General features: G+C 46.8%; 3 protein-coding genes across 3 annotated transcripts in view; all 3 read right to left on the reverse strand.

Annotated features, from left to right (window-relative positions):
* Positions 1 to 5,113: 5,113 nt before the first annotated feature.
* On the reverse strand, positions 5,114 to 9,407 carry RPS15A (ribosomal protein S15a). The gene is made up of 5 exons (XM_054270912.1): positions 9,357 to 9,407; positions 8,154 to 8,291; positions 7,919 to 7,998; positions 6,399 to 6,484; positions 5,114 to 5,249 (listed from the first exon to the last, which is right to left on the reverse strand). Exons 2-5 carry the CDS (start codon positions 8,284 to 8,286, stop codon positions 5,156 to 5,158), a joined length of 393 nt encoding a protein of 130 aa, XP_054126887.1. The 5' UTR covers positions 8,287 to 8,291; positions 9,357 to 9,407; the 3' UTR covers positions 5,114 to 5,155.
* A 539-nt stretch (positions 9,408 to 9,946) lies between these two features.
* On the reverse strand, positions 9,947 to 16,354 carry ARL6IP1 (ADP ribosylation factor like GTPase 6 interacting protein 1). The gene is made up of 6 exons (XM_054270785.1): positions 16,276 to 16,354; positions 14,634 to 14,767; positions 12,877 to 12,996; positions 11,948 to 12,065; positions 11,230 to 11,314; positions 9,947 to 11,003 (listed from the first exon to the last, which is right to left on the reverse strand). Exons 1-6 carry the CDS (start codon positions 16,309 to 16,311, stop codon positions 10,885 to 10,887), a joined length of 612 nt encoding a protein of 203 aa, XP_054126760.1. The 5' UTR covers positions 16,312 to 16,354; the 3' UTR covers positions 9,947 to 10,884.
* Positions 16,355 to 20,922: 4,568 nt separating this feature from the next.
* Positions 20,923 to 23,859, reverse strand: part of SMG1 (SMG1 nonsense mediated mRNA decay associated PI3K related kinase) — a 60,979-nt gene continuing 58,042 nt past the window's right edge. Inside the window, exon 63 of the mRNA XM_054270573.1 lies at positions 20,923 to 23,483. Within this exon, the coding sequence (XP_054126548.1) occupies positions 23,406 to 23,483 (78 nt within the window). The 3' untranslated portion in view covers positions 20,923 to 23,405. The remainder of the gene's footprint in view (positions 23,484 to 23,859) is intronic.

Raw genomic sequence — 23,859 nt, forward strand, 5'->3', positions numbered from 1 at the left:
TATTTCTCTGCTCATCAAAGGCTGGCAAGGACTGAATGTCATTCAGTAAAAGTATTTCAGAGCTAAAAATAGTCTCCTGATTTTTGCTTCCTTCCCAGAGCAAACACCTGCCTGCAGATGAATTCAGTGGTCCTATGCACACCTCTCCTCTTTCCCCTGATGTAACACACACTGCACAAGGCTTCACATAAAACCCCAACTCCTGCTGCCTGGGCTGGACTATAAACTGGAAATAGAACCAGAAATCACCACCAGTCATGGAAAACAAGCAAAGCTTTGGTTTCTGCCCAAGAGGGACAGACCCATGAGCCCATCCTGGACAGAGCACAGGTCCCAGCAGGAACACCACAGGTGTGCAGTCAGCTCTGACACCCACAGCCTCCCCAGCGAGGTGGAAATGGTTTCAAACATGAGGAGGGCAGGTGATAACTGAGGGCCTAATGCTGCTGCCCTAAGGAAGGAACCCCAGGGACTGAAGGAGGGCCAGAGCTGATTTCCTGCCCACACAGACGTGGGGATCACGTGCTGAGGATCCTGTTGTGCAAGGATACACCTGGGCATGTAACTGCAAGTGAAGAGACAAGCACCCATGTGCATTGCAGAGGGGTAGGGAGAAAAAGAAAAAATAACCTTTAATTTCTCCCCTTTTTTTCATTCTTATGGTTAAAGGCCTGATTTGTAAAGATACCAAAAACCTAAAGTTGTCATTGATGTTCCTGGACTTTGCTTTTTAAACTGGCACAAACAGCAGTGGACCAAACAGAAACTGAGCTCCACCCATGGATCTAATGAGTCTCAGACAGTGCCCAGAGGTGGCTGCAGCTGCAGCTTCTCTCTAGCCTCATCCATCACCTACTCTTCCCCCACTCCCAGATATAATCCTTGCCTCTTCCTGCCTACAGCCTGGTCCAGCTGAAAGTAGAGTTAACTTGCATCAGTGGAAGACAAGAATGGCTGTGCCACATTTCTTCCCACAAATGAAGAGGCCAATCCCACTCTAATCTAATGGGGAGCTGAAGATGGAGGAGTGCTGCACATACACATTTCTATCCAGGATCACATACCAAGTATTTCAGTACTTTTGTCTTTTTCATATTTTCTTACATTAAGGCAAGAGAGACATCTAGAGATGGCAGGCAGGGGATTGCAAGCTCCTGGAGAAAGAGTTTTCTGGAGAATGTGTAGCATGGTTTGTTCACAGAGTGAGAACAATAAATCAAGTGAATTAAATATGAAAAAAATCAACGCCTAGTCATAAATTATAAAAGTCCAAGAGGAAATAGCAATGGATTACAGAGTGGCAGGAATTCTCTCTATTTCCATGGCCCTCACACTGAATTATCCCCAATCGCTTAAAAAAGCAGTCTGAAAGGGGAGGGAGGGGGTCACATATCCTGCTAGAGCACCTTGTCCAAAAGCAGACAATGCCACAGGAAAGCACACACAATGATTAATTCAGCACCAGCAGATAAAAGCCTCAGTAAAATGTAAATAAAGCCAGACTAGGAACTTGAATCCTGCCCCAGCACAAATGTACCAACAGCATCAGTGTCCCAACTCCATCACATGCCTGATCAGATGGGCTGTCCTGAGGATGAGGATAATCACAGCCCATTACTGCATTAATGACACAAGAGCAGCACCTGAGCAGAGAAAACATCAGAGGCATGAACAAGAATGGAGGCCACCAGCCTCTGCACCCTCCGACTTCACTAGAACAGTTCCCCAGACCAAACTGTGGTTAAATCCACCCAGATATTTACTGAGAGATGGACACTTACATTAATAGGCAGTTAGACATAGCTTTGTCTTAAATCTAAATTAGCTAAATAACATTAGACAAAAGGATGAGGAGGAAAAGGTGCATATCCAGTCACACACCAGGCTCCTGAGCCTGCTGCAGTATTTTGCAGATCCACACTTATTCACACCTCCAATATTACCTTAAAGTAGGCTCAAAGAATCGAGGACAGAGAAAACTCTCACTGTGGACGCGGGCACAGGACGCAGGATCCTCCTCTCCATCTCCAGTGACTGAGGCCGGCTGCTGCCCTCTGCTGACACCTCCTCAGGCGCCAGTAAATCGCTGTTTGGATCCACAGCAGGCAGTTTGAGCATCCTTCATCCTCTTCTTTAGGCACGGCATGAGGAGCAGGGGCACCCCAAAATACTGATCTGACTGCAAGGTGAGAATGGGCTGTACCTCACAGGGGCATCACCAACCCTCCCCCAGCTGCATCCAATTTACTCATTTTCACATCCAAATTCAGTTCTGACCCATTGTGCCCCTGGGGCTGGACTGTGATGTTGACACGTGGCTGTGAGCAGGGGACAGCAGGATGGGGCTGCAGGAAGGGCAGCTCCAGCACGGGCTCAGGGTGAGCTCTGGGCTGCTCCAGGCATGGACAGAGGGCTCAGATGGGTGTGCAGGGCACAGAGGTGACACCACCACCTTCAGTGCTAGACCACGGGGGACCCAGGACAGCCCCAGGGCAAAGCTGGTAACTCAGGGAATTCCTCAGGGATTCCCACCCTGCCCTGTCAGCTGCTCTGTCCCTCAGCTCCTCCAGCACTGATGTTCCTTCCCTCTGCCCCACAGGTACCAAACCCCTTCTCTGAACTCTCACCTGCCCCTGATCACCTGTTGCAATCCACACTGCACCTTCAGCTTTGTGCCGTTTCCCCTTCCACCTCTAGCAATCCTATTCTTACCCAAAATGCTTTTACCTACAGACTGCTTGCCCAAGGCTTATAAATGCCCTCAGCCCACTAAACATCACTGAGGTTTAAAAAATTACACCACTTTCAGATTTTAAACAAATCTGGGAGTAGGAATTCCTGCAAACCCATTTAAAGCTGTTGTGTTGTCATGATCTCTCCTGTCAGCTCCCAAGGCCACCTTCCAGAGTTCATGGCTCTCAGCCAGCAGCAAAGCTTGACCAGTGAGGGTCAAGCTCAGAGATCATCTCATGAATCCCAATCAGCCACATCAGCTTCCACATGTGGTAAGCCTGGATGCAGTCACTTTTGTAGAGATCCTGTGGAAAAAGTGCTTCTGCTGCTGCTTCCTTTCCTCCAAGTCATTCCTGTTACATCACACCTCTAATTTCCATTTAATAAGTCTATAAAAGTCACTGGGCTGGCTGCTGGAATAAATTTACAGTTCATTCCCAATTGATCTGTCAACTGAGAACACCAGAAATTGTTACCTCAGGAGTCTCTGTGGGAGCTAAGGACACACAGCTAAGCTAGGTCAGGAAAACTGCCATGTACGTCCTGTGTAAAACTGATTTAAAACAAATGTCAAACTAGCAGGAAACTTGCCATAGTTAATTCATCCAAAGGAAGCTTTGAAACTGTCATTGGCCTTCTTCTACTAGGTATGAGAAACGTGTTCTATTCTAGACTTGAGAAAATAAAGATTTTATAAAAAGAATCGTGAATCTTGATACAATCTTCAGGGTTACTCTGAGCAAGAAGTACAAAATCTCAGCTGTCAGTGCCTGGTACTGCAGAATGAAACCCATTAAGGATTGGAAAAACCCCACCTGTCACTAAATAGCTCCATTTGACAACAACATGAGGGCTGAAACAGACTCTTGACTTTGTAACTACTCTAATTCAGTGTACAGACCTGCAGCTGAACAGATTTGTTTCCAGCCAAACTGAGAACCAGTGATGCCATTTGAATGTTTTGTCTCCAGTCCATCAGAGCTGTGACCCAGCAGCTACACCAGCTTTATCCTGTGCCCCTGCTCTTCTCAGCCAGGCTCAGGGCAGGGTGCTGCTGCCACCACATCCCCTGTGAGCACTCTCAGAGCTCTGCTGGCCCTCACCTTCCTCGGGGAGCACCAACCACATCAGTGACACTGCAGTGCCTGCCCAGAGTGAAAACCTTCTGCTTAACAGTAACACCTTGTCCTTTCCTCCATAAAGAGTAACAGACTGAACCAAGTTACAGAGTTATTGGGCTCAGACCCAGTGCCTGAAGAGACCTTTCCATGGCAAGGTCTGTGATGAAGCATCACCCTCAAGGCAGGACACTTCCAGCCCAAGCAACTGTACATGGAGGGCATGGGGATGTATCACCAAGCAGGAAAACTTGGGTTCCACCTGTTTGTATCAGAATCACAAATTTCACCAGCTGGTTTAGAGTGTGTTGAAACACTTGCTGCATCTCCAAAGGCTCCCTCCTGGTAGGACTGACTCCAAACCTAGTGAAACAAGGCAGGGCAGTTCCAGCAGTTGAAGGACAATGCCACCAGCCCAGTTTGCTGCCCGTCCTCTACCAAGTTGTACAGCTCCATGAAGTGCCTTGAAACACATCTGATTTCTCTGCATCAAGGACACTGTGCTGTCACGTGCCTGAAGAAAACACCAACTCATTCAATACTAAATATTCCTACCTGTAGGTTCAGACAACCTTATTCCCTCACTCTGAAAATGTAAAGAAATCCCACACAGCTGTTTCTGTGTGCCAACATACAAAGCAGCTGCACTGCAACTACTCTACCCAAAATTCTGGGGTTCCAAAACACTTTCAAAGAAGAAACTTGAAGGAAAATAATAATTCACCTCCCAACCTCAGTTACTCCTTTCACCATATGATGTGGGACAAGTTTGTGATCTGAAATCAAAACTCCAACCATTTTAATTATTCCAGAATCCCACATCCCACAACTTTTTTAACCATAAACAGGAAATAGCTTCTGGCAAGGCTATTTCTATTATTATCAATCTTCTATTATTATCAATCTTCTATTATTGAGGCAAAAGGTGAAACTCTAGAATCACACAGAGGTAACTAACTGCAGACACATGTACTGAACACCTGGGAGGTGAGCCCAAGCAGGACAGCTGGCATGAGCATTACTTCAGCACTAGGGCTCCCCTGCTGAGGCTCTCCTGTACAGTGACCCCAAAATGCCACTCCAGTGGTAACTTTTAGAAGTACACTATATCATTAACAGAAACAGAATTGTGATCAGGGATGGTGTGGTACCCAAACATCATTTGAAGCGAAGCTGGACCTCCAGCACTACTGAAGAGCTGTTACAAGCACTGTCACAGGCAGTGTTTGAAGTCATTGAAATACCCACTGGAAACAGCAGAGTCCATTTGAACAATTTATTAGTATCCTCTTTTTTTACAAGTTTTAGAAAAAGAATCCCAGGATTTTGCCTCCTGTGTGTTTTCGTCTCGCCTCCTCATGGTCCATGATGCCAGCTGAGGTTGTCAGGACAATATACCTGCCAAGAGAGAGCAAATGTTCAGGTAATCTCCCTGCTCCAGGCTGCTGCAGAGCTGACAGCACCACCTCCATCTGTGTCACAAACAGCAGGGCCTGTTCCTGTAACAGGCCCAGCACAGTGAGCCTGACTGCCAACAGTGCACAGCAGCTCCTCTCAGGAGCACAGCCCTGCAGCACACACAGGACACTGACAGACTGTGGTCCCCAATTATTTGCCTCTTTCCCTGCAGATTCCCACTGGGCACTCCCTGTCCAGCTGCTGGACAGGTTTCTAGCCCAAGTTCACTTCTATCCTCCACAGATGCTGCTGCAGGCACAGGTGCCAGAGTGCCAGAGCTCCTCAGCTGGGATCTCTGCCTGGTGCAGGGCAGGATCTGCACCTGCAGCAGCTGCCACTGCTAAAGCCAACATCTGCAGTACCAACACACTCACCCACACAGCCCCAGGTCTGAGAACCTCCTGTCCCACCACTGTAAATGCTCTTAAAGCTCCCAATGACAGAGTAGCTACACAGGGCCAGCTGAAGCAGGAGTTACTGCTGGAGCTTTAAGAACAGAAACAGCACAGAACTGTTTTAATCAATCCTTCCTTTGATGGGACAGACTGGCTGAGGCCCTGGAGACTCCTCCAGCTCTGCCATCCTGGTGCACTGGGAATTACAGCTCTCAATTCCACACACTTTGTGAAGGAAAGGTACATTGTGTAATAGTATGATTTCCTGTGTTCTGGAGGTTTGTTTAACAGAGACTCCAAGTTCCTCATCACTTCATATCTGATTAACTTGCACACAGGACATGTGAATTCAAGTAGCACAATTTACTTTCACTGACCTGGTAACTTACATAACTCCTTCCCCACTTAAAAACAGTCATTCACAAAACCAAAATAAACATGAGAGAAGTCCTACTTTCCATTAAACTGTGAAATGGTCAAACAAGGATTTTACCAAAGCCAAACAAACAGATCTTTGCTTAGCAGTGCCCCTGTAAAACTGGTTTAAAAGGACATTTATATGGAGGATGGATTTTGACACTAGAATTTAACTCCAGGCTATCAGAGGAAAAGCTGCCAGGTGAGTGTAACTCAGGCAGTTTGTGAGTGTAACATTTTTATACACAACACACGTTTGACCCTTCCTCATACTCACCCAAACTGACGGGAAGGCAGCAGGTTGTTCTGCCACTTTTCCAAATCCTTCAGCTGCACATCAAATCTGGGACTGATTACACCACACTGTAAGTAAGAGAGGATTCCATTACAAACTGAAGACCTTTAAGGATTTGCAGCTGTGTGATCCCAGCTCCCTGCCTGCAGGACCTCACCAAGTGCTGTCACACACTCTGTTACACCAGGACCTCACACCCAGCAATTCCAGACCCGCTCCTGCCTCAGCCTCACTCCTCCTCCTCACCTGCACAGCCTAAACTGCTGCTGAAGCCACACCACCCACATGATGCCCACACCTGGGGGGAGCACTAAAGCATGCTGTAACATCAGCAACATTCCTGGGATTGCTCAGGGATATTCCACCTCTAACCATCATACACAGTTAGCAAAAAAAACCCTCAGGTTTTAACCAGGAAGGAATTACCATGTTACTGGAATTTTCAAGGTAATTGTATCACTGACCAATACCACCAGCACCACCCCCAGTTACCTCACTGGCTCCAATCATTTTAACAACTATCCAACCCCAAACCAGAAGCACACCTTCCTGCACTGTGCACATTTTTCTGAACAACTGTTCCCTTACTGCAATGATTGAGAGAACATTATATCCACTAGCCTGGAAGATCCATATCATCCTGGAAGAGTTCAAGGAACACTACCCTCAAACCTGACCCACATCACTTTTATTACAGACACGTAATAAAAGTGTGTCTGCTGTAATTACTGTAACTACTGCAGTAATTTGGGGGTGTCAGCGTTATCTGCCTTATACACTCTGCAATTTTCACATGGCAAATTCATCATGAGGACAGCCCCCAACATATTCTGACCAAGAAATATTTTTTATTTCTTTACTGAAGAGCCAACTCTCACTGGAAGAGCTCAGCTGTAAACAAGGATGCACAGCAAGTCACACAGAACCACACAGCTCAGTAGTTTGAGACATAAGCATTTAAAAATTTCCAAAACACAAATGAATGCTTCATATGGCCCAGGAACCTCACAGGCACCAATTAATGTAACATTCAACTTCTCCTCACTGCAAGCAAAGCCCACCTGGCAGCAGGAGAAGGATTTGTCTTCTCCACATCTGCAGCAATCAAACATCAACTGGAAACCAACTCAGCCCCTATCTCTAAGACAAGTCTTCCAGACAGCTTAAATATCAAATAAACTGAGAAAGCACCACATGGCCAGAAAGCCTTTGAACAGAGAGAAATACCCAGCACTTACAAGCAGACTTCCCTGAGAGCATATCTTACACAGTCAGAGTTTAAAAGAAATATAATTAGTGACCCATACCACTTTGAATCCAGACAAGTTAACAACCCTTTTAACTGATAACATCCATGCTGCTCTTATTTACATGGATTCAACAAATACCACCTCCTTTACAGCAAGTTCTTTTTAAAATGGAGCAGACAAACATAAAATTTAAAAAAAAAGTTTTATTTAAACACTTCTTTAGAGAACTGAATTCAGGAAGACAAATCCTACCTTGTTGAGTCTGCCTGTGAGGTTGACAACAATCTTCCCAGCTCTGTGATCATCAATTATCTCGAATTCACCAATGTAACCTGCAGGAGACCAGCAGACAGAGACACACACAACACTTAGCTACAATAACACATCTATTTAACTGTGTTACACGAAGCTACTTCAAGCACCTCGATTTCCATCTTTTACCCCAGCAGCACCCTCGGGGAGCAGGGGAAGCAGGGCAGGCACTCACCGTGCTTCATCATGACGGTGAGGAAGCGGACGATCACCTTGGAGCACGGCCGGATGAGCACCTGGCGCTTGCCGCGCTTCTCTGCGTTGTTGATGCTTTTGAGAGCATCGGCCAGCACGTTCATCCGCACCATGGTGCCTGCAGGGACGGCAGCAGTTACAGCACCGGCTCCTCGGCACGGAAACGCCGAGCCGCACTCCTGTCAGGGCTGGTTTTACACCGAAAACATCCAACACTGACAGAAAGTTGTATTAAACCTCGAAAAGCAGTCTCAAGCTAAAGAAGCGATCACACGCTCAGCTGTGATCAAGAGCCACCACTACCATAACACGTCAAGAAACCTGACAGGGTTAAATGTGGCTCTATCAAAGCACACACACGATTTCAAAAGCACCATCCAGACAGCTGTCAGCAGTGTGACAGCTCCGCAGGTAAATCAGTTTGCCCTTAAAACGCAATTAACACCCAACTGCACAGCACCGATCCTGTGCAATAACTAGATCCTACATGATATTAAATCAACAGATGCTGCTCGGCTCACCGATGTGCAAAAACCCTGCAGGATGCACAAACACAGCATTTCGCAAAGGAAACCCGGCAGCAGCTCTCAGGTACTCGCGAGGAGGAGCCTCGGAGCAGCCCCAGCCCGGCGGGGATGACTTGGCACGGCCACCGCTCCGACAGAGCCGGGCCGCTGCCCCCGAGCTGTCCCTGCCCGGACACCGGGGCAGCTCCTGTGGCACACGGGGACTTTCACCACCGAGACACCAGCCCCGCGCAGCCAACTCCCGCCCCCGGTGAGAGCCGCCAGCCCCCCGCGCCGGGGCCGCCTCCTCCTGGGCCCGACCGCGCCCGCTGCCCGCGCTCCGCTCCCTCCGCCCGGCCCCTCAGCGCACCGGCTCCGCGGCTGCCCCGCGCCCGGCCCGGCCCCGCTCCCCACAGCTCCGGCCCGGGCCCGGCCGCCGCTCCCGCTTCCCGCCGCGCATCGCTGAAGAGTGCGGGGCCACTGGCGGGAGGAGCCGCCCCCCACCCCGCGTTCCGGCGGCTCCGGACGGCGCCAGGGCCGGTGCCGGCGGCTCAAATCGGGCCAGGCGGGTGGCGCGGTGCCCGGTGCCCGCGGCTGCGCGGGCGGAGCGGGCGCGGGGCGCGGATGGCGGCGGGACGGGGCGGATGCTGCGCGCCCGCGGCTCCGGCCCCACTCACCGAGAGCGCGATGGCGGAAAAGGAAGAGCCCGGGCCGCGCGGGCTGATGGGAGGGCCAGCGGCGGGCGGAGATATCGCGAGACTTCGCCCCTCAAGTCTGGCCCTCCCCATTGGCTGAGACCGCGTGCCGCACTTCCGGAGCGACGCCGCCGCCCGGCTGCCATGGGAACGGGGACGCTTCGCTCGCGTACGGCGGGGCGCGAGGGACAAAAAGCTGCGCTCCGCCGGGCAGAGCGCGCAGGTGAGCCCCCGGGCCGGGGCAGCGGAGCGGGGATATGGGGACACCGCGACAACGGGGACACGGGGCTGCGGTGAGCACAGCCCCCGCCGATGCATGGGCTGTGTCTGCAGTGAGCTCGCACTCCGAAGGGGCACAGGGCACTTGCACTGTGCCAGCAGCCGGCATTCTCCACTCTCGCACAGCTGGGGACACCGCGCCGTGTCACCGCTCGGCTGCACACACCCAGGATCTCCCCACCGACAGGCTATGTGTGCCCTTCAGCACTCCCTCAACCCTTCCCAGACCCCCTGCTACACTGAAAAGTGCACTGACACCCTCTCTGGACATGGACGAGGAGCAAGTGTTCAAGTAGTTTCTCTTTAGTCTGTATTTACCTATTCAACAGTTACAATAGACACTGAAGAGAGTTCATTTAAAACAGTAAACTTTTAAAACATTAACACAGGTTTTAGCTTTTTAAAGAAAAACAGTTCAGTTTTAAAAAAGGAGGGAGAGATCATAGAAAAGCACAAACAATTCAGGCTTATTTACAGAGTCAAACTCAGCATATTCAGAGTGATTTTGTATACAGACAAACATTCATAAAACCAAACGTGCTACAAAGGCTCCATGACAACAGCAGTTTCCAAAACAATCAGCTCAAGGTTACACACACCTCACTCATTTTCTACAGTCTCAGTGCAATGAGTTTACACTACAGCTAATAACTGAAGTACAAATTTATATATTCCAAACCCCTACTCCACACATTCTCAGGTACACACAGCCAAACAGGTTCAGTGAGACAATGGAACCTTCTGCCCCCATTTTGGATGTGCACCCTCAGCCATGGCCATTCTCACTCTGCTAATTGTCCTCCTGCCACAAGGATCAGTAGTAACAAGTCTCCAAGAAGCATCAGCCTTCAGAACTGCCTCTCACACTTGCTGCAGCCACAATTAATGATCAGCAAATCTAACACAGTCACAGAAACACTATCAGGCATTACAGCTCTGCTGTTGGGCTGCTTATGCCCAGGGTGTTTGATCAAGACACTTAACAAGCTCCATACATCAAAGAGGATGTCTCAGACAGGATCAGCTCCAGGCTGCAGAGCCCTACTCATACTCAGCACAGCAAGAGACAAACCCACAGCAGCTGCTGGAATGACTTTTTCACTTCATCAGGGAGCCAATTAAAAAAAAAAAAAGTCAGTGAGCAATACAACTTCTATTGTCTTAATTATACATTAATTCTCAAAACTGTTCCCAAGAAAACCTTCTACTAGAGTGAACAGCACTTAAGCCTTCATTCATTTTTCTTTTCCTTGTGCTTGAGAAGTTTGTTGATCTCCCTTTTTGCCATTCCAATGTACTTTGTGATGATCCCATGCTGGTTTAGTCCAGGAAACAGCAACACAAAGCTTACTAAAGAGGACAAGGAGAAAAAAAAAAACAATACTCCATTAACAAGCTTCTGTCACTCTGCAATTCTTTGCTTCCCTTAAGCCCCATGAATTGCTTGAAAAGAGAAAAACATAACCCTGCAACAAAAACACCCCACCACACTTAATCAAAAATTACTTCTACCAGTCTTAATCCATTTCAGGCAGCTAACAAGAGAGTTCCTTGTGTTCTGCATGCCCACACTTACCAATAAGATAGGTCAGAAAGAGATTGTGAACCTGCTGTCCAATCCAGGCAACCACAGCAAGAGTGAAGACCATGGTCATGAAGTACTAAAAGTGAAAAGGGAGGAGTTACCACAGAGCTGCTGGGGATTCTGCCTTCCCTTCAGTGTTTGGCAGAACTTCAACATCTCAAACTAACACGAAGCTCTCTGGCTCTTCCACCCATGACACCTATGCACAGGCATGTTAAAGCTGAGATTATAGGATCTGTAATTGTCCATTCTCACTTATTTTCAGACCATCAGCTGAACAGGGGGCATGTTCTTTTTTGCCCAGGTATCCCTTAGTGCCAGCCTGTGCCATCCCCAATGCTGCACCCACAGCTGGTTTGGGACAGCGGCTCAGTAGCTCATGCACCAGCTGACACACTATTAAAGATCCAGGGTTTTGGAGTTTGTGCACACTGCAAACACCTTGTTTCCAAAAATTTACCTATCCAGAGAAATCCAGTCTCCTTTATCTAATTATCAAGGGTATGCTCCTAAACTACAAGAACTGCAAGTTTTTAAGTTTTTTATGTTACCACTCCAGGTCTGAATAACTGTGTGACCAAGTCACAGCTAGAAGCACCAGCTGCTGGTTTGGAACACCAGTTCATTCAGGCCTTGCTAAAATACTTCAGACAAAGCTAAATCACATAAAATCTTAAAACAACATAGATGAACTCCTAGAACTCAGTACCATCTTAGGCTTTTCTTCCTTCAGAGTGAAGAGGCGCTTCCACCAGCCAACAACCCGGCGGCGACACTTCACCAAATTGCCGCAAATCTCGTGAAACCTTTGCTGCTGCTCCGTGGTCCTTTTATTAAAGAGAGGGGAAAAAGCCAGAATAAGAATTCAAGATTTAATTTAACAACTTAAAAAAAATCTCCAATGGCATTTTTCCAGTAAAGAAGTACCCAGTGCTTATCCTGGCACTTCCTTTGCTTAGCTTGAACCTTACTGAGCACTGCAAGGAAGTGCCCATGTAATTTTCCTGCATACTGAATGTTAATTAAATTGACTCCCTGACCTTAATCTGATACCAGTATGAGACACACAAATAATGCTTACCTACATAAGAACATTTATCCTAAAGCAGATACACTAAAATTCACGTTTAACTCAAAATGTTGGTCAAATTAGGTTCTTCTTCAAGTTATTTCTTTTATATAAGACTTGCCTTTTTCAAATCTGTTTCACTCACAATCACATTCATAATCTCTGCATCACTCTCTTTTTTATCACATTTACTACTGCTTTTTTCCAAACATACAATCAGTACTCTTCCACATAATTTCACTTTTCAGTATATATTATCTATTACTAAAAACTAGTCTAGCAGAACTAACTAGCCTGCTTAATGGAGAGTAAAGAATGTGCCTGCTTCTTAAAAAAACAATCTGATTTTTACAGAAGAAAAGGAACAATAAAGGTATGTTGTAGTAGTAGTTATCCTCAGAAAAAGAATGAAGAACATGTTGCTACTGTCCTCACTTGATGTATTATAGAGACTGCTGATTTCTCACTACAATGACTCTACAAAGCAACCATTTGACACCCACAAATCAAATATCCATTTTGACAAAGATCATAATTACACTCAAACTTTCAATTGAAGCTTTCCTCACCACTTATTAGAGCCAAAGATCCGAGGAGCAAGAGCAGGAACCAGGTAATCAGCCAAACAGAGGAACATGACCAAACAGGAGACACCTGAGAGAACTGAAGGGTCCAAATAGTAGATCATCCTGCAGAAAGAAGAGAAATTATTTCTGAGTACTCAAACTGCTCAATATACTTGGTCACTTCTTCAGACTGGCTCAGAGCTTCCAACAGCAGACATACTCTCTTGCCTAACCTCAAACAAAATTACAAAAAACACCATTTTCTCTTAATAGACCAGATAAGAATATGCTACAAGCAAATAAGGTACAAAGTTCAGTAGAAGTAAAATTTCATCATTATTATTCTCTCAGAAATTGACCAACAGTGCCTTAACACTGATTGAGGGATGATGATGATGAGTGAACAAATGAAATAACCAGGTAGAGTAAAAGCTCTAATTTTGTTGCTCAAGTCACAGAATTCAGATCCACTAGAGGCTGTCATTTGCTCTGTCTCTCCTGGGAGAGCCAGCCAAACCTGTTCTGGCCATCAAACTCCACTTAAAGCAGTGCTGCATTCTCCATACTCAGTCTGCCATCACTCAAACACAGCAGAAGGGCAACTGGGTAAGAAGCAGCTGATCCCCCAAGTGTCTGATAGCAGCTGGGCCCTCTGCTCTCCAACTGCACTTCACAGAACTTCCTGAAAACTGAAACAGTAAAAGCAAAGAAATGACCCAGTCCATGGTGGGGCTGTTCTGTACATCTGCAGAGTGCTACTGCAGGGCCATGTGCTCTGTACATCTGCACACTGACACTGTGCTGGGTGTTCAAGGTCATTGTGGTGAGTTCAGAACCTCAAGCAGTTCTGCATTTCCATAAAGTATTACTCAGCACAAGATCTTCCCTGCTATAATCACAGAATTTATAACAGAATACCCTCAACTTCACACAATTACTTCTTTTAAAAGTTACTTTTCAGTTTCCATTTGATTTCCATCATCATCTCCCCTAAAAGCAAAAAAATTTATATTAGCCAAAATGATTCCTGTCTCACTTGGTTGAACCTTTATTTTTGTAATTTCTCTCCTTATTGCAGGAACAGACAGAGCTGGCAAACTGCAGAGCTGGCACAAACAGCTGTCTGAGCAAGGCAGTCAGGTCATCTTTACTACCATGTTACATAAAGGCACATCCAAGTGCCTCCAGCACCTCCAATCAGACAGGCAACATCTTTCCACCCAGCTGATTGAAGTTACCTGCAGTCTTCCCTTTTCTCCTTTCTCAAAGACATGACAAAGAATATTAAAAAACCTTAGCTGTGGAAAAAAACCCTGAACTGATCCTGAACCCACAGCAAAGAGGGAGAGTAGGATATTGTGCTCTGTGGAAACAAGCTTTCTGTAAGGATACTGCTGGTGCTGTGGGGGGAACCAAAGGAGATCATGAGATCTGACCAAGAAGCAGGGCACAAAGAATGAGGCCAGAACATGAATGCAGCACTGAAGAACATTCAGCTGAGCACAGGAAAAACCCCAGCAACTACTGCTGGCAAACAGCTTTTGCAGAAACCATTCTGAGCAGGATGTGAATCATGTGACTTCCTGCTTTCACTACTTTTGTTTTTAATTTCCAACAAAGTTCACACATTTTAAGAAAAAGAACCTAGAGTAAAAGCCTTCCTATTAGACTTCTCCAGGTGTCCTACTAATTTTCTTAATAGGCTTGGTCAGAGCCATGAAGATGCAATGATGCTGCAGCTCCCTCCTGCAGGTACTCACAGGAAGGAGAAGGAAACAACACTCATCAGTGCCAGGGGAAACCAGGCTCGCTCCCAGCGCAGAACTTTATCTGTCATCAGAATCACTTCTCCCCATCCTTGCAACTGCTCCTCCAAGCTTGCAGTTTCAGCTGCCTACACAAAAAGAGAAGAAAATTCCTTTAACTAACCAGATTATCAAATTAATTCCCACTCTGAAGTTGCTAAAAGAAAACAACAGTGTAATGATTAAAGATCCCAGACATAAATCTTTCTGAGTAATTAAATTAGTAATAATATTGTGAGTTTTGTAGTAAGTTATGACATTGTAGCAGTGATGCCTTTATATAGTTAAGATCCTAGCAGCACGTATAGGCCAAACAATACCTCCTCCCAGATTTTGCCAAGGTGTTTTCCCCTAATCTCCCATTTACCATACCCCATACCCCCAGATTAGTAGAATGTCACGTTTTAAAGCCTCTCAAGTTTTCAGTGTCAATGACTGGAAAACTGTAATGTGAGAACTGTTTAAAAATAAATGTATTTTCCAAGACAACTCTACCACATTAAATTGAAGCTTTCTAGCTGCTGTCCAATGCTAGTTTATTATGAGGAAGATGGATAAAGACTCAGAATCCACAGTACAGTAACCCAACTGATGACATCTGGACAGCAAGTTTTCCCACAAGCTGCCCAACTCCAACCTTTCAACTCCAGTTCGTTCCTATGTGATTCCTACATTCCTCCCTACACCCCTCCTGCAAGGAGGCCCCACCTGTGCTGCCATCAGCTTGCTAAGCAGTTCACCTGAGGTGTTCCACATTTAACAGAGCTTAACAGTGTCCCCTCAGTGCGAGATGGCATCTCAGAGATTACAAAACTCAGGTAAACCGTGAGCAGAACCGACTGCTGCCCGAGCAGCGAGAGGTGACAAGCCACGAAGACTCGCACGTCTGCCGTGCAGAGCTAACAGAACAGGTTTCACTCCCAGCTATGTGCTACATTTAATTCCAATGAAAACTCCGACGGCACTAGAATAACAAACACAACACAGCTCGTGGATTTTCTACAGACTCTGGAGCCTCCCTCCAAGCTCCGAGCTCCCGGAGCTGTTCCCTGTGCCCAGCCGGGTGTGCAGCACCGAGCGCTCGAACGCCTCCAGCCTCTGCCCCTGCACCGCTTTTTACTGCCATTTCCCCATTTCCCTCAGCAGCCGCTTACCAACTGAGGCATCACTAAATATATAGCCTTATGTTTATTTAACTATTCGAGCATATCCTGGCACGTTTAGTTAAGCTGAATCACCCAACGCCCGCCGCTCTCCGGTCCCGCGGCGGGAGGCTGCACGCACACAAACAGACACACACGGACACGGACTGACAGACGGACACAGGCTGTAACCGCCGCAGATCACGCAACGCCGAGCGCTGCTGGGGGCTCCGGCCCACGAGCAGCAGCACAGCCGCCGCTCCCGCGCCCCGGGCCCGCACCCGCCGCGAGCCCCGAGCCCACCCCACACCGAAGCCCCAGCGTCACACAGCGCGGGGCCGAGCGGCCCCCGCTAGCCCCCACTTCGGTAGGGCAGGGCAGAGCGGGCCTGGCTCTCGGCTCCGCCGCCGCCGCCCCCAGCAGGCCCGAGCGGCCGCCAGCCCGCCCGCCCTCACCAGCTGGTAGACGCTGTTGTTGTCCCCCTCCGCCATCTTGCGCCGCTCCCGCACCGCCGGCCACGCCCTCCCTCCGCACGCCGCGCAGCCGCCTTTTATAGCCTCCGCGGGCCGCCTGAGCGCTGTGATTGGCCAGTCCCTGAGCCCTGCCGGCCGCTGGTTGGCTGCTGTGATTCGAACGGCGCGGGGCGTGCGCGTGCCCCCCTGCGCGCCGCAGTGCGGCTGAGGCGGCGCCGGGCCCGCGCGGGGAGCGCTGCTCGGCTCCGGGGAGGGGCGGCACCCCCACCGAAAAGTCACGCTGGAATAAGAGTTCTGATTCCAGCTCTGCGGGCGAACTTTGTCAACTGCGCCACGGCACTGAGTGACACACATCGGATCTTTCCTTAAAACACCTCCAGGGACGGTGCCTCTACCCCCTCCCTGTGCCGCCCGTTCCAATATCTAATCACTCTGTGAAGAAATTCTTCCTAATGTCCGACCTAAACTTTCCCAGGCTCAGCTTAAGACTCTGTCCCTTTGTCCTCTCCCTTATTTCCTGGGAGCAGAGCCCTACGCCCAGCTGGCTCCAGTACCATTTTGACCAACTCCCTGAGGTCACCCCGAGCCTCCCTGTGTGCCCATGAACACCCCCGGCTCCCTCAGCTGCTCCAGCCCCTTCCCCAGCCCCCTGCCCTGCTCTGAACTGTGTCCCCAGTGAACAACACCCTCAGCTCCCTCAGCTGCTGCTCACATCGCTGCTTCAGCCCCTTCCCCAGCTCCATGCCCTACTCTGAACTCCCTGTATCCCCAATAACACCCTCAGCTCCCTCAGCTTCTCCAGCCCCTTCCCCAGCTCCATGCCCTGAACTCCCTGTGTCCCAGTGAACACCCTCAGCTCTCTCAGCTGCTCCAGCACTTTCCCCAGCCCCTTCCCCAGCTCTGAGCTCGCTCCAGCCCCTCAGTGTCCACTCTGAACAGAGGGACCCTGACCTGCTCACACCACCCCAGGTGCGGCCTCAGCAGTGCCCAGCACTGGGCCAATTCTCCTGGTAACATCAAAGCCCAGCAAGGTGTTTTATTTCCTTCAGAACTTGTGGCAGCATGGAAATAAATACAGGAGAAAGGCGCTGGGATATAAATATTGCTTCTGACTCAGCTCTCTAAATGCTTCAGGCACGTGAGTTAATGAGCGTAATCACCGTGCCCAGGATGCAATGCAAGGCTATAATGAGAGCAAAGAAAACATCTCAGGCACCAAAACTGCTCTGGCACCAGCTTGATAGAGACATAAAAGAGAAGGACTAAGGGAGATAGTGTAAAAGCAAATATATGTCTGTCCTGAATGGTTTGGTCTTTCACAGGGTGCTTCTCACTCACCCTAGAACGTATGTAAAGAACAGATGCCATACTGAATAACTTTCAAATTCATTCACATGCCACTAACAGTATTTTTGTGTAACTTTTACACTTATAAATAGTGGAGTTCACTCTCAAAATCTGTAATTTTACCACAGCAAAGCTCACACAAAAGGTGATTTCATAAGGAAGTGATGATGGAAGCAATAATTTTATTAGTCTTTTAAAAGAGCATGGAGCCATACAGAGGCATGACCTCATGTGGGATCTCAGTCTCTCAGAACTGGGGTGCAGGGTGAACCAGACTACCCCTGGGGGGCTCGGGAGTCCTGGAATGCTGCCAGAAATGTCTGGTGGCTGGACTTTGATCCCACATGGGAGATGACATCAGTATGAGGACGGGAGGATTTCACTGGGGTGAATGGTGAAGGGACAAGTTAATTGGAGTGTGAGATACAGGGTTTAAGATCCCTGTACAAGGGGGGTCTAGAGAGGCAAGATGGAGGGATTGGGGCGTGCCCTTCTCCTTCTTCTTCTTCCTCTAAGCCTCCATCTTCTGTGGTGATGTTGGCACTCTGGGATTGGACCTTACTAGGGGAACACTGGTTAATATGGGTAGAGGGTATTGGAGAAAAATGATAAATATTGTATACGTAACTCCGGGTATAAAGATAGGTGACCGCCCCAGGGGCTTTCAGTGTGTGCCCATGGCTGACTGCTGAGCAGAACTCTGTCAGGCCAAGAGAAAATCTTTTAGATAAGCAATTAATAAACACCAAGACCAAGAACAAATCTGAAGCTTCCTCTCGTCCTTTCGAACCCGGGGGCCCAAGGCCATCTTTGGGCTTTTTCCCAGACCATCTAAACAGCACAGAAATCCAACAACCTCATAGCAACCTTCCAGTGTCTGAAGGGGCCTACAAGGAGAGAGATTCTTCATCAGGAACGGTAGTGACAGGACAAGGAGTAAAGGGTACAAACTGAAAGAGGAGAAATTTGGGTTAGATATTAGGAGGGAATTCTTTACTGAGGGTGGTGAGAACAGGTTTGCCCAGGGCGATTCGATGCTGGGGTGTTGGGACTAGATGATATTTAAGGTCCATTCCAACCCCTCACCATTGTGTGATTCTATGATGCATTACAATTTCTACAGATATTTGCAGTGCCCTGCAACAACACTGCTCTGGCTATGAGATACCATCAGCCAGCTCCTGGTTTCATCCATTTATGTGATTCTCACCACAGAAAACCGAAGCACTTACCAATGGAAAAGCGGGCACTGCCATCATCTCCAGCCAGTCTTTCACCCCAGCCAGGTGGCATTGCAGCTTTTCTCCATCCAGAGGGCCCGTGGAGGTGCCTTTCCCTCCTATTAGGTGTTGCTCCGTGCCTCAGAGGGGCAGAGGGACACGTCTGGGTGCCCTCAGGCCCAGCAATGCCAGAGAGGCCATGGCACACAGCACAGGGCAGGCCCTGCCACCTGCCCACCCCTCCCTCGCTGAGCAGCCAGGCCTGGAGAGGCACCAGGTCACATTAAAAAATGTGTCCCTAATGTAGAAGTATTCAAAAATTCCATTGTTAAATCTCAGCCATGGTGCAGGATCAGCAGCAGCTCAGCACCTCCTGCACCCTACCTGAGCTACACCCAACTGTGTTGCTTGCCTGGATGCATGGCACAGACCATGCTGCAATGGGATCCATTCTTCCTGCACCAAGATTCTCTCTTAGCAGATGCACAGAACACTAAATCCCCAAGCTGGCTTCAAAGCACCTTTAAAAGGGGCAGTGTTATTGCTCTGTGCACTTAGAACAGGCACACAAAGTTTACATGTCAAGCCTCCACCCTTTCAGCATACCTAATATACATTTATTATGCTATTAATAAAACATTAGCCTGATGAATGGCAGAATTGCTCTAATCAGCTATGCATTTATGTACACAGCAGTAGTTTGCAGCTAATACCCGTAATTTCTGTGAAATTCTTTAGCTAAAGTGGTAACAGTATGCTCACAACTTCACTAAAGAAAAAATGCATTTTATAATTTGGGACCACATTAACAAACACACAGATGGCAGGTCCTCTGAACTATTTTTCCTAGTCAAATTCTTTCATGTATAAAGTGTGTCTGCTAATTTTAAGAAAAGCTTGACAAAAAAAAAGGAAAAAAAAGAAAGCAAAGAAACCTTTGAAGTACTTGAGTGCACTAAAACAGAATGGCTAATGTACCAGGCACAGAACAATGATGAATAATTGAAGTAAATTAACCTTAAAGACTACAGCACTTAGAAAAACAGAGCTTCAGCTTGAGGGACTTGAGTCTTTTACAGACATTTGAAAAATTAGACAAAACATTATTCTATTTAAATAGGATAATCCTTCAGGGCAAAACCAATTGTTGCAAAGCAAAACCAGACCATGAAGTACATAAAAAGTACAAAACTAATTTCTGTTAACTGTATAGATCTGCTGCATTTCCCATTTGTTGTACTGACTGTGCCATTGTATTGACTGTGCCATTGTCCTACCAAAATAACCTAGGACACCACTAATAATTCCAGTTTAACACACCCCAGCAACCCATTTGGCAGAGCCATGCTCACATCATGGCTTTCCAAAAGGGGAGAAGGAAGAGAGGCAAACAACCAACTCCATTTTCAAATTTTCATCTCAACCATGAGCCTATAGAATTGTGAGGGAGTAACAAAACTGCTGAACATATGTGGAATTTGGCTTTGAGAAATCACTTTATAGCATGGTCCCTTGGTTAATATTTACTGCAGGTAAGCAGCAGGTACAAAATTGCCCTCAGTTGAATTGACTTCTATAGCTTCAGCTGGTTTGTATGTACTTAGAGAGGTGATTCTAGAATTGCACTATTCTAGGTGTGGCTCACTGCAGAGAAAATAAACGCCAGTTCTACTGAAAATAAAGGAAGGACCCTTATGTCTTTGTAAGAAGCACTTTTTAAGAGAATGTAACTAATTCAGTCTTATTTACTATGCAGGATGTGTGAGCAGAACCTGAATTTTAGGTTTCATCAAGACTGTTCCAACCTCCCATACTGTCAACATTTCCAAGAAAAATGTGTCAGCACACATGTGAACAGTACCAGTCTCACTAGCTCCAGCACATCTGAGCTGTCTCCCTTGCATTAGTTATGCAAATTTAAATCTCTGGAGAATCCTGTTCTAATTTGGGGTTTGGTTTGTATTTGTTTGTATCAGGCACTTTTATTCTTCCCTGTAATTTTCACAACCCACACAGTGTTGCACAGGAAGGAAATTAAAAACACATATCCTTTTTTATTTTTTAAAACTTTATTAAATTACGCAGTAAGAACCCATCTCCACACAAGTGTTTCATTTCTGGATGGCAGAGGTATAATACATGAGCCACAGGTGAGTGCATTACCCCTCCCTTCCCCCCAGCTTCCAAGAAACAAAACAGCAGCTACAACACACTCCTGTCACTACACTTCTCCAACAGATTGTTCATAAGGTCATTTTGAACTGGAGAAAAATGGAAAGGACCAACAGTGCCAAGTGTCCTGTTGTGCACACGAATGTTCTTCACTGCAGCATTCCCGCAGCGTTCCCGCGGCGAGCGTGGCAGAGGGTCAGGGAGCGGCGGCAGTGGAATGCGTTCGCACGGGGACTGGTAGATGCAAAGCCTGCAACTTCCCTAGAGGTAATCAGGCAATCAGAGTGCAAGGAAGGCCATATGACTGTTGAAAACTGTTACACTTCAAAGTGCGTGTCCACAAAAAGTTGGCAACAGAGGAGAAAGTGAATTCTAAGACCTACTGCGGAGGCAGAGCAGTCAGCATAGTGCAAATACTGAAAGGAACAGAAGTTTGCTGGCTTTATCCAAAAATCACCAGCCAAGCTTCCTACTCAGATGAACTGCTGCAAACCCTTTCAATTAAATTAATTTTATGCCAGTAGTGGGCTTGGCTCAAATCTTTTAATACTTGGATTTTGACTGAAAAATGCTGTATTGAAAGTGTGGTTTTACTCTGAAAAGTGACTAAAATGGCATTAAGGATCTTCCCACAATTTTCAGCAACTGTCCATAATGAATTCACCAAGTTTACAAAAGAGAAACTTTTTATACAGAGCTGCAATGAATTTATCTGGGTTCAGAACACCAGAGTGCATTTCTGCTTTAGCTATCAGCACCTTTACAATTCTGCAGTTGTAGCTGAATTCTGTGGGGTTTGTTTCTCTAAGAAAAGGAAGTTGCCTTTTCCTAAATATGTCCTGCTTAAAAAATAAAGCAAAGAAGTTTTCAGACAACCAGCAGCCAAGCAGGACCTTGATCCAAGGAAAAGTGATGCCATTTTTAGAGAGACTTTTCTGACCATAATCACACTTTGAGAACTGATTAAAAAAAACCTTGGTGGAAGATTCCTTATGGATGCATTACTGAATAGCCATCAATAGAAGAAATATGGCAAAGGAAAACGACTTTGCAGAAATCTTTACAGATCTAGTTGAACAAAAATTTGAGAGTCCTTCATTTCTTGGATTATATGTATACCCCTGTGAAGTGAAGCACTAGAATTCACAAGTGTGAACTAAAAGGATTAGGAAAATGAAGTAAAAAGCATATCACTCTACCTCCACCGGAACATCACTTTATTGTTTATCTGTCATCAACAATGTAAAACTCTACTAGATACTCTATCCTGGTTTTTAAAAAGGTAAAGGTTACATTGGATTAGCTACGTCGTACGAAAGAAACTACAGCAATCACAGTAGAATGAGATTGGAGGGACAATTTGAATTACAAAAAAGTGTACACTGCAAGCAGAGGGAAGTGCACATTAAATCAAATGCCTGTAGGAATCATTACTTTTAAATGCACAGTGACAATTTTGAGAAACTGTACATAATAGAATCACAAAAATGACTTTAAAATAACCAAAATTACATTTTGCATTTGACCATCCAACTCATAAGTAATCGTTGATGTTCTATATTTTCGGTGCTTTTGGAGAAATTGTTTACCAAACAGAATTGAAGTTGTTAATTTGACTAAACTGTGAAGTAGAAGGATTGAAATAAAAAGTATATTGGAAGTACGCCTAACCTACAAGAATAAGCCAAGAGGGGTGTATGCGAGGAGAGGCTGGGAGGGAGAAGTGAAAGGAAAGAGGAAAGGGAGAAGAGAACAAAGGCTTTTTCTTCTATCTCAGAAGTTCTTCCAATGCAGCGTGTATCTGATGTACAGCTCTTTGCTTTCAGTCCATTTCTGAAGTTTACATTTTGTAGCCTTTTCCCGTACTAACTGGTCAACTCAACCAGCACTGCTGCCACAGAACAAGAGGAACGAGGATCTGAACGCCTCAAATCTGCCCTTGCTGTGATTTCTTCATGGCCCCATTTTTCTGTTTTTCTTTGAACAGGGTTCGGTGTTTCCTGAATTGTTCACAGGGTCAGGTGGAATTGAGTTCCAAATCACTCTGCCGTTTGTAGCATCCTGATTTCTTTCTGCAGCTGACCCCCAGACACGTTTGCAGTTCTTCCGTAGCAGAAAGACAAACCGTGTTGCTCAAGCGGTGAGCGTTCACCCTTGACCGTGGGGGTTGCAGACCATTGTGTTTAGCGTATCCCTGAGTGCAGCTATCCTGCAGGATTCACTTCCCAGTGCACCGAGATTTCCTAGGTTTCCTCAGATTAAGCCCCAGTATGCATCACCACCGACTGTGGTGCGGCTACGGATGCCTGAGGCCGAGTTGATTCTGGTGGATGTCTGACCTCGCTGAACCAGACCGAGCTGCTGTCTCCCTACTCATACCCAGGCAGTCCAACCTTCATACAGCTGAGCCAAGTTATCTAGATTAGTTGCTTCCTTAATCACAAAGTCAACCTATTAAAAAGGTCAAACAAGGAATTAAAAACAAGCTAGAATTTTGAAAGTGTTTAAGTGATCTTAGAATTTACTGTCGAATGCCACCTGTAAATATTTCACTGAAAAAAATCTGAAGTAACTGTAGACATAACTTTGTGCAGTCCACATAAGAAACAGGAAGCTATACTGCAAAAAAAAAAAAAAAATCACATTATCATCTCATTCACAGCCCCTATCTTGGAAGTGGCCACACCATTCTCAAACAGATGTGGACAACTGACTCTGTGTGTCCCCTGACTCCGTTGCCCAGAGACAGGAGTTGTGTGTTGTGTTAGTGAACACAGACAAGTTCTGTCCCTTGGGCAGCTGTACAGATCTCGTGTTCTCCCTGGCT

The sequence above is a fragment of the Melozone crissalis genome, unplaced genomic scaffold, assembly GCF_028551555.1.
Source record: "Melozone crissalis strain CALT ecotype California unplaced genomic scaffold, PUWL_Pcris_2 ptg000012l_1, whole genome shotgun sequence".
In the NCBI taxonomy this organism is placed as follows: Eukaryota; Metazoa; Chordata; class Aves; order Passeriformes; family Passerellidae; genus Melozone; species Melozone crissalis.

What these genes read in the sequence shown, in the direction of transcription:
- RPS15A (XM_054270912.1), bottom strand. Translation starts at nt 8,286, where the DNA reads ATGGTGCGGATGAACGTGCTGGCCGATGCTCTCAAAAGCATCAACAAC. An exon ending in CACCGTCATGATGAAGCACG is followed by an intron (nt 7,999 to 8,153) that starts GTGAGTGCCTGC and finishes GGTCTCCTGCAG; the next exon opens with GTTACATTGGTGAATTCGAG. An exon ending in CTGCCTTCCCGTCAGTTTGG is followed by an intron (nt 5,250 to 6,398) that starts GTGAGTATGAGG and finishes CTCTCTTGGCAG; the next exon opens with GTATATTGTCCTGACAACCT.
- ARL6IP1 (XM_054270785.1), bottom strand. Translation starts at nt 16,311, where the DNA reads ATGGCGGAGGGGGACAACAACAGCGTCTACCAGCTG. An exon ending in GTTGTTTCCTTCTCCTTCCT is followed by an intron (nt 12,997 to 14,633) that starts GTGAGTACCTGC and finishes TTCTTTCTGCAG; the next exon opens with GATGATCTACTATTTGGACC. An exon ending in ATCTTTGGCTCTAATAAGTG is followed by an intron (nt 12,066 to 12,876) that starts GTGAGGAAAGCT and finishes CTTTAATAAAAG; the next exon opens with GACCACGGAGCAGCAGCAAA.